Here is a 9,092-nt window from a genome sequence, read left to right as displayed (position 1 = left end):
AATGGTCGTGGCTCCCCTGTTTCTTCTTCTTATTCCCAGGCCGCAGCTTGGACGGCACATCCTCCTTTGTGGCTTTGCGCATCAGTGTCACTGTTAGAACAACAGCAAGAGCATCCAATTATTTGACGAATAAATTAAAGCAACCACACCGGCCCATGCTACAGACTTAGCCACCCAATGGCTAAGCCTGTGCTTAGAGCTTAGGCATCTTTAAAGTTACTCCCTCCAAATCCAAATCGTAAGTCGGTTTGACTTTTCTAGGTTCACGATTTTTATTATGCACCTAGATATATGTTATGTCTAGCATGGCAAAAGCTATGAATTAAAAACGAAAACGATTTATAATTTGGGAAAGGATGGAGTAGCAGTTTAGAGGCTTCCTGTGGAAGCCACACTAGGAGAATCTGCAAATCAAAAGCACATATTTGGCATCCAGCTTTTTCCAGTTTTTATTCTTTATGCATTGGCAGAGGTGAGATTTGCGTGGCGAGGGACATATTCTTGATGAAGCGGCGCTCACTACTGCAGAGATAGAGAGGAAGAGCAGGGATTAATAGTGTCGGTACAGCGACCTAACTTAGATGTGTCGTGAGTATTTACGGCACTGAATATATTCAGGTTGATAATGACGTCTCTTAATAAACAGTGTTTTACCCAACTTTGCATGTGATAGGTCTATGTACCCTAATAATGGTTTTATATATAAACAAGCTGAACTGCCATCAACCATAGAGTGTGATTACGGACCACTCGTGTAAAACGAAAAAGTGGTAAAGCGTGCCATGGATCATGTCATGGCCCCGCATGAGCAAAGGTAAAGTACAGATGTGAATGTGCGGTGCGTCTTGCAGCGCCGACAAATGAGCATTTAGAGTGCAAAAACCATTACGTTCTTCGCAATTGACGCTGTGCATTGCATCCGCAATAAATACTCTCCCACTGGACACCTTGCCACCGCAGTCCAAACAACAAAGCAAGCCAAGTATGAGTGTGGTGACGGGGGTGGTGGGAAGCCTCGCCCCCAAGCTCCTACAGCTACTCCATGACAACTACAAGCTCCAGAAGGGAGTCAGGAAGCAGGTGCTCTGGCTCCACAGCGAGCTGGAGAGCATCCATGCCTTCCTCCGCAAGGTGTCGGATGTGCCATGGGACCGACTCGACGAGCAGGTCAAGGTGTGGGCATGTGAGGTCAGGGAAGCATCCTACGACATGGAGGATGTCCTAGACGCCTTCCTCGTGCGGGTCGATAGCGGCGAGCCCACTGACCTGAGCAGGCTCAAACGTGCCATGAAGAAGATGGGAAAGGTGTTCTGCAAGGCTAAGGCTCGCCATGATATTGCTTGTGCTGTCGAAGATATCAAGAAGCATCTCGAGGAGGTAGCCCAAAGGCGTCAGAAGTACAAACTTGATGAGATGATTATGTCAAAGTCGGTTGGACAGGCATCAAGTATCGATCCTCGCCTTACTGCTATGTACAAAGAAGTGACACAACTTATTGGCGTCGACAAGTCAAGGGAAGAACTCATATCTATTCTGAATCCATCCCAACCAGATGATGATTTGTCTGACAAGAAGATCACCAAGAAGGTTTCTATTGTTGGAGTTGGAGGATTGGGCAAGACCACTCTTGCCAAAGCAGTGTATGACAACCTAAACTCACAGTATGAATGTGGGGCTTTCGTTTCAGTTGGGCGTGATCTTGACTTGGTCAAAGTTTTCAAAGATATTATGTTTCAGCTTGACAAGTACAAGTATCAAAACATTCATAACACTGGAAGAGGTGTTGATCTCCTCATTAGCGAACTCCGAGAATTCCTGCAGAACAAGAGGTACACATGAGCCCCCCGATTGCAAATTATATTAGTGAGTGCCTTTAAGTTGATGTTGGTCCGCATTTAGTCAACTAGACCATGAACCCTTGCTCAGGCATGGGCTACAATTTTAGAAGATATAAGTATTATTTACTATTTAATACATATAGCTAGTAAAGGAGTATTTATATTAAATTGTTATCTTTGTTTATTTTTTAACATAACAGCCATAATAAATACTTGTAAGGATGCTATTACCTATCATTGATATCTTGTGGAATGTTTTCTCTGTTATCAAGAGTATTGGAATCTACCTTCAGGCCGTTTGTTAATTAGTTAGTAATGGAAGATAGAGATGAATCATTTCTTTAGAATATCCTACGTGTCACTGTCTTAATAATGAATATAAAGATCATAGGTTTCTCCAAGGATGAATAATTGGAAAGTTGATGTATAACCGCTATGATTGAACAATTGAAATGTTGATGAATATAAGTGTACTGTATCCAAGTAGGTACCTTTATTTATTTCCCCCTTGATATGTTTCTCCTCCTTGCTTGATTGTCTCAAGCCCTTTCTGGACGATGTTCCATGTTTTCCTGATCGATATTGAGGGATATGATTAATTATGCACAAAAACCTCTGAAGTAAAGTGGGAACCTTAATTCATTTGGCTAGAAATTCAAGACTATAAACATGTGGAAGTAGAGATGTTCTCTTGTTTCACTTTTTCTTTTGAATTTAGAATGTTAAAATAGATCCTATGTATTAGTTGACACTAATCTAATGTCATAGATCCCTTTTCCGTCTTTGATTCATATATTGTTCTGCTAAGGGATGAACGTGCTTACGCTGTGTTGTTTGGGGCACAATCTGGCGGCAGCGGGCTGGTGTTGTTTGGGGCACTCCTGGCTGTAGTTGCACCTTGGCTGTATTGGCAGCGAACTGTGTCATAGTTTGTGGAACTCCTAGTGGCAGGTGCACCTTGGCTGTTCTGCAGTGAACAGTGTCATAGTTTGGGGCACTCCAGGTGGAGGTGCACTTTGGCTGTTCCGAGGGCAAACGGTGTCGTGAACACGTAGAGTTGATTTGTTGACAATATCTTGGCACTTGCATTTTGTTATCCTTATGTTATCCTGAGACCTTTGTAGCCCACGGTTGTAGTGTAATATATATTTTCTTCGGTACCTAGATATTAAGGCTATTCTTGTTGTAAGGGAAAAATAGTGGATTTATCTTTTCATTCTTTCTTGATACAGTGTACGCGTACATGTATTTTGGTCCCCCTACTCCCATCCTCGGCTGAAAGCCCTGCTTGATGGGACAGTGGCAGGGAAAAATAATGGATTTATCTTTCCCTTTTTCTTTTTCCTTATACACAAGTACATAGATTTTAAAATAATATATTTAATCCTTTATAGTTATTTTTATATATAATAATGATAGAGGTGGGTAATTTTATAGAAAGTAAAATACATCTAATGGTTACGGATCGCTAGAGTCTTTTGATTTGGATGGCTTGATGTTTTCGGTTAATGTGAGAATTTCTAGCATTTATGTTTTTTACTAGCGCGTCTATTGAGAATTAGCGTCCAATTAGTAATTGGACTTCTTAAAATTAACTTTATCCACTCCACGAATATATAAAAAATGCATATATTCGAAGGTCTCCAACATAATAGCTTTTGGTTCATCTTTTAGAACATAAAAAAAATGTAATTAGCTCTCCAATACGGCATCATAGCTTAATTTACAGTTTAAACATTACTAGTTCATAATTTATTTTGAAACTATAAACTTCAATTTATAGTATAAAGAAAATATCAGATGGCGGCGTTAACATCTTATTGCATAGGCATAAAAAGCTACATATCATGGGGCACATTTAGGAAACAGTACAGTTTTAGGGTCAGTTTGTGTGCAACATCCCATAGATGTGTGAGTTTCGTAAAACAATGTGGCCTTAAATATGTATTTTTTGTGATAGGACATTTGGTGTGTAGTTCACATACATATGCCAAAAATTGAAGGTTACATTTTTTGATTTACTCTTCTATAATTACTTTGAGCACCATTTGCTAGTCAGAAAGATTTTGAAGCATCAACACAGTTTATTTTTACTTGCGTGATCATGTGTTTGATGTGTACTGCATACTACCAATTTTAGAAATTTTCTTCCTTCCATAGAATCTCCAAACTTCATTACTTTACAATCTTACTTGGACTTTCATGTGGCTGGATAGGTATTTTGTTGTTATTGATGATGTATGGGAGGTGGCGACATGGAAAAGAATCAAATTGGCACTTGTTGAGAATAGTTGTGGAAGTAAACTAATCACAACTACTCGTAAGTTTGATGTTGCCAAAGAAGCTGGTGAGGTTTACAAGCTAAAACCACTTTCCTATGATGACTCAATGAAATTATTCTATACAAGGATATTTGGGGCAGATGGAAAGTACCTTGATTACCAACCAGATGACGTTTCCAATAAAATTTTAAGGAAATGTGCCGGTATACCATTAGCAATCATCACAATGACTAGTTTGTTGGTTGGTAAACCAAAGTATGAATGGTCTGAGGTCTATAGCTCTATTGGTTTTGGACATGAAGAAAATACAGACGTTGATGATACTATGACAATACTTTCATTTAGCTACTATGATCTGCCTCCACATTTGAGGACATGCTTACTATATGTAAGTACATATCCGGAAGATTATTTGATAGAAAAGGATCCTTTGATATGGAAGTGGATAGCCGAAGGATTTATAGAAGGGAAACAAGGAACAAGATTATTTGAGCTTGGAGAAAGATACTTTGATGATCTCATTAACAGAAGCTTAATCCAGGCAGTGGAAGACAAGTGGGATGGAACAGTATCAGGATGCCGTGTTCATGATATGGTTCTTGATCTGATGCGTAGGCTTTCATTGCAAGAAAACTTTATTTCTCTATTAGGTGATAATGTTGAGGGAATATCAGCACCAAGTAGCGTTCGTCGGCTGGCCCACCAGAATAGAATATCTGAGCACATTAATTCCGAAGCCATGGTTACTGTCATGCAAAAAGTGAGGTCATATACTGCATTCATGTGTCACATTGATATCCAGGACCCATTTTTGAGATTAAAATTTTTGTGTGTGCTAGACATAGTACACTGCAGATTTAAGGAAGCTTGCAATCTTGAGCATCTTGGTGATTTACTTCGCTTGAGGTATCTTGGGATACGAAGATGTCGAGGCAGTGTTCCTTTGCTCCCTAAACAAATAGGAAATTTAAACTTACTGAAGACACTTGATGTGGACGGAACGTTGCCAGCAAGCATTGTCCAGCTCACAAAACTGGTGCGGCTATGTGCTGGACAGTCGAATGCACCACACGGGATTGGAAACCTGACGTCCCTAGAGGAGCTTAGAATACATGGCAATCACAAAAGGTTTGTGGAGGAGCTGGGAAGCCTGCAAGAACTGAGAGTGCTCATAATTTCCACATGTTGGATGAACGAGAGCATGCAGAGAGATTTCGTGGTGTCCCTACGCAGTCTCAAAAAGATCCAGCATATATATGTGGACAGTCGTCTTTCAGATGCAGATACATCCATGTGGGAGGCATCAGGCTTTGTGCTCCCACGGCCTCTCTGTTTTTTGGAATTGTTCATTCACTTCTCTAAGCTGCCCTCATGCATAAATCCCTCACGTCTTCCCAACCTGTCCCACTTGAGACTAGGGGTTACTACTATGGATGAGCAGGATCTGATGCTCCTTGCTAGGTTGCCAGCACTCTGTTTTCTTGACCTTGAAACAGAGTCCACAGTAACAGCAAGTAATATTAATGCCAGTGATGGCTGCTGCTTCCAGAAATTGAGGTACTTCGAGATTAATAAAATGGTCCTTTTTGAGCAGCACAATGAGGAGGACACTAGGATTTCATTGCACATATGGAATGGAGAAGATACAATGCCCTTTGGCTCCTGGAAAAGCAACCACTCGAGTAAACCAGTACCCTGTTCCGTGATGCCAAATCTTGAAGTGCTTCATTTTGATGTCCCATTGCGAGCTCTAAAACATAACAATGGTGATTGTGGCAATACTGGCTTGGAGTACCTGCCTTCCCTTCGTGAACTCAGAGGGGCGATCAACTGTTATGCTGTGTCTGCTGAGGAGGTGGATGCTGCGTTGGGTGCGCTAAGAAATGCATGCAAGGTGCATCCCAACCATCCCACACTTTCCATGCTTAAAAGTAATGAGGTATGATGAGTATTTTGTACTAGTTTTGATTAAGTTAATATTTCTTTAATGCTTTAAATACCAAACTATGACATATAGCGGCGGCCTCCTCCAAATGCTATAAAAAGCTATAGCGGGCTAGAGCAGAACCTATTTCATTCAGCAGTTTATAGAAAAACATGTAAATGTTTCCATGTCCCTTACTTAGCATTCATCATTTCAATCAACATACTCATTGCTACGATCAACATTCAAAATTCAACAGTTTAATGATTATTTAATGGCTTATTACATCATTTATTAAGAGAAAAACCTTAAGGAGGGAAATAGAGTATAGTCACTAGAGGAAATGATGAATATCTACCTCAGTTAGGATTAGCGATGTTAAAAATATATCACAGCTAAACCAAATAGTGGTGTTTAACGGAGCTAGAATGTCATTAGAGGCTATAGTGGATCACATGGCAATAGCGTGGTGGTAGACCCAGAAAAAGTTAAATAATCTCTTTATTTATTTCTATCTAGCTACAATCAATTATGTATCCTTCTGGGCATATATAAACCACTTGTTTGTCTCCACTCAATTAATTATTGGTTCTGAATTTTTAACCGAAAGGCAAAGATGGTATCCAAACAAGACGAAGAAGATGAGAAGCAACAGGAGGGGCAAGTGGCCTCACAGGCGGCTGTTATTGATTTGGGTAAACTAAGCCCAAATGCTCTTAAAGAGATCCCAATTTGAATCCGAACTATGCCTGCATGCATGCGTACGTACTCTCTCCACACCCTATTGTGTCTCGCTGATGGTGTTGCTGCTCATGCTTGTCAGCCATTCTAACACTTCTTAGTTTTGTGGACTTCAAGATTTACAAAAATCTGTTAACCCCTGGCTATGTAGAATGGTCTAAGAAACATGACTGCCTCTACACATCTTTGTCTTGTTTGGATACCATCTTTGCCTTTGCATGTGAAAATCTATGTACATGTATGAATTAAATTTTGCTCTGCGAGGCAAGTACTATAAGATATTTTAGCTTTTGTAGATACGTAGTTTTTGTTATGCACCTTGATATACACTATGTCTAGATAAATAGTAAAAGTAAATGTACCTAGAGAACTAAATTTTTTTATAATTTGTAACCGAGGGAGCAGTAAGTATCCTTTTTTAAGCAATGATGAAACTATCCAATGCATTTTTTAGCAGACATTGTGTTTCGTGTTGAATGCATTAAACATTGATTCAACGTAGTTATAGGCACTGAAACGTGTGTGTAACTCCTACAGCCTGCACCAACTCTGTTTCTGCCCAACAGTGGAGACTATGGGCTGCGCTCCGGCTCCGTTGCACCGGCACCTTCGGCAAAGCAGCCGGAGGAGCCGTACCAAACGTTGATGCAAACAAAAGCACTTCTGGGGTTGAGCAGAGAAGCCGGAGTTGTTTTAGGTGTACGTATGCGGAGCCACGTTTTGGTGCTCCAGCCTTCTGGCTCCAGCTCCAGCTACGTCCAAGGAGCAGTGCACGTGGGGCCCTCCCAACCACAACCTATGTATTCGAGTTTCCTATGTATGGCTCGATGTTTTCTTCATTTGATTTGTAGAGCAGTCACTCTTTTTAAACTGTCACCTATATGACACATCCTTTTGTAATTCTTCCCTAGGAAATAAGCGTGTAGTCATCAGATTATTTATGATTGAAATTAAAGCTTAATATTTGCAGAAGATTAAATTGGCCTGTTTTCGTCAAATAATTTATTTTCCATCTTACTTCCTCCAGCTTGAACGGTGGCACACAACTTAAGTGGCTTCAAGGTGCACGAGACTGCATCAGGTCATTCTGCCTGTCGGCTTGTGTTCACCAGGATTATATATACGCTGTATCAAAGTTTCAATGTACTGCTGCTTAAAACCTGCAATATTTTCCTTCATGCTGAACTGCAGGCTTGTCTTGTTAGATTCTCCACTTTTCTATTCTATGGTTCATACATGCTAATAAGCATGGGACAAATTTATGTTCTGCTAAGCTTGAGCAGGCCTACGTGTTGCTGGCATTGTCTCATGATGATCTATTTCTTATTATGATGTGAGTTTGTGTCGTTTAATTTGTTTTGAACATCATTATTACCGTATATTTTGTTGTTGGACAATTCGCAGTACCATTAGTAGCTGGACTCTGGTCCAGAAACTGTGAAGCACGTACCAAGACCATATTTGTCTATCTAGCCTGCTGCTGGTCCTCCAGCTGCAGACAGATTGAACGATAATTAGCTATTCCATTTTCTGGAGATCGAGTGACTATCATGCACCAATATCTCAATACCACTAGGTAAAATGGTAGGGTAATGTTGGCTCCTTGCCTGAACCTGATCCTGATTATTGGTTCACTCCTCATAATGAAGATGATAATTACCAGAAGAATGTGTGGGGAAACCCTCGCAGGGCGCCTATGGGCCAGGGTACAGGCCGAGGGTGAATCACAGGGAGACGGAAAGGGAGGCTGGCGAAGGTAACAAAATAGCGTGTGCAATAAATTCAGGAGTAAATGGTCATTAATTCATCGTGTATTTATAGTCAAAACGGGGGGATGACGAAATTACATTAACACCAGAGCTTATCGGGAGTGTCTTTGCAACTTCTTGGGGGCATCCTGGTCATTTGGCACCAAGTCTTCAACCACTCAACTGACGCCATTAGGTCCCTCCGCTTCGGGAGCCTTTCCTTGATAGGCTCCCGTGATGGCATCCTGGGGCGGCTCCAAGGGTTCACCTTGGCCGGTCGACTTCACAACCATCTTTCGACTCTGCAAGACAGAATGTCATGATACCTTTTCCGGGGAGGCCAGGGGGAGGCGCATGCATCGCCCGCAGAGGGTGTCCGAGGGGCCGACGTTGCTGGCTCAGTATAGTGGACGGAGGTGACTGCGAGGTCAGAATGTCGAGGTGTTTGAGGGGCCGACGTTGATTGCCTGGCTAGTTGAGTCTGCAAACTGCTGCTGCCTTCTTTGGAGCGAGGGTTTTGAGCTGTTCTGCTGAGTGGCACGTGAGGTGCAGGCTTCTG

General features: G+C 41.4%; 1 protein-coding gene across 1 annotated transcript; it reads left to right on the top strand.

Annotated features, from left to right (window-relative positions):
* Positions 1-984: 984 nt before the first annotated feature.
* LOC136485614 (disease resistance protein RGA5-like) lies at positions 985-8,047 on the top strand. Its single transcript, XM_066482461.1, has 4 exons — positions 985-1,829; positions 4,055-6,059; positions 6,655-6,805; positions 7,813-8,047. Exons 1-3 carry the CDS (start codon positions 985-987, stop codon positions 6,778-6,780), a joined length of 2,976 nt encoding a protein of 991 aa, XP_066338558.1. The 3' UTR covers positions 6,781-6,805; positions 7,813-8,047.
* Positions 8,048-9,092: the final 1,045 nt, after the last annotated feature.

The sequence above is a fragment of the Miscanthus floridulus genome, chromosome 10 (assembly GCF_019320115.1).
Source record: "Miscanthus floridulus cultivar M001 chromosome 10, ASM1932011v1, whole genome shotgun sequence".
NCBI classification, from domain to species: domain Eukaryota; kingdom Viridiplantae; phylum Streptophyta; class Magnoliopsida; order Poales; family Poaceae; genus Miscanthus; species Miscanthus floridulus.
Note: the sequence above shows the minus strand (reverse complement) of the source record. Positions and strands in the feature narration are given on the sequence as shown.

Bases quoted from the DNA above. Each gene is read 5' to 3' on its own strand.
- LOC136485614 (XM_066482461.1), top strand. From the start codon at position 985: ATGAGTGTGGTGACGGGGGTGGTGGGAAGCCTCGCCCCCAAGCTCCTA. The intron at 1,830-4,054 runs GTACACATGAGC...GTGGCTGGATAG, and splicing joins GAATTCCTGCAGAACAAGAG to GTATTTTGTTGTTATTGATG. The intron at 6,060-6,654 runs GTATGATGAGTA...TTTAACCGAAAG, and splicing joins CCATGCTTAAAAGTAATGAG to GCAAAGATGGTATCCAAACA.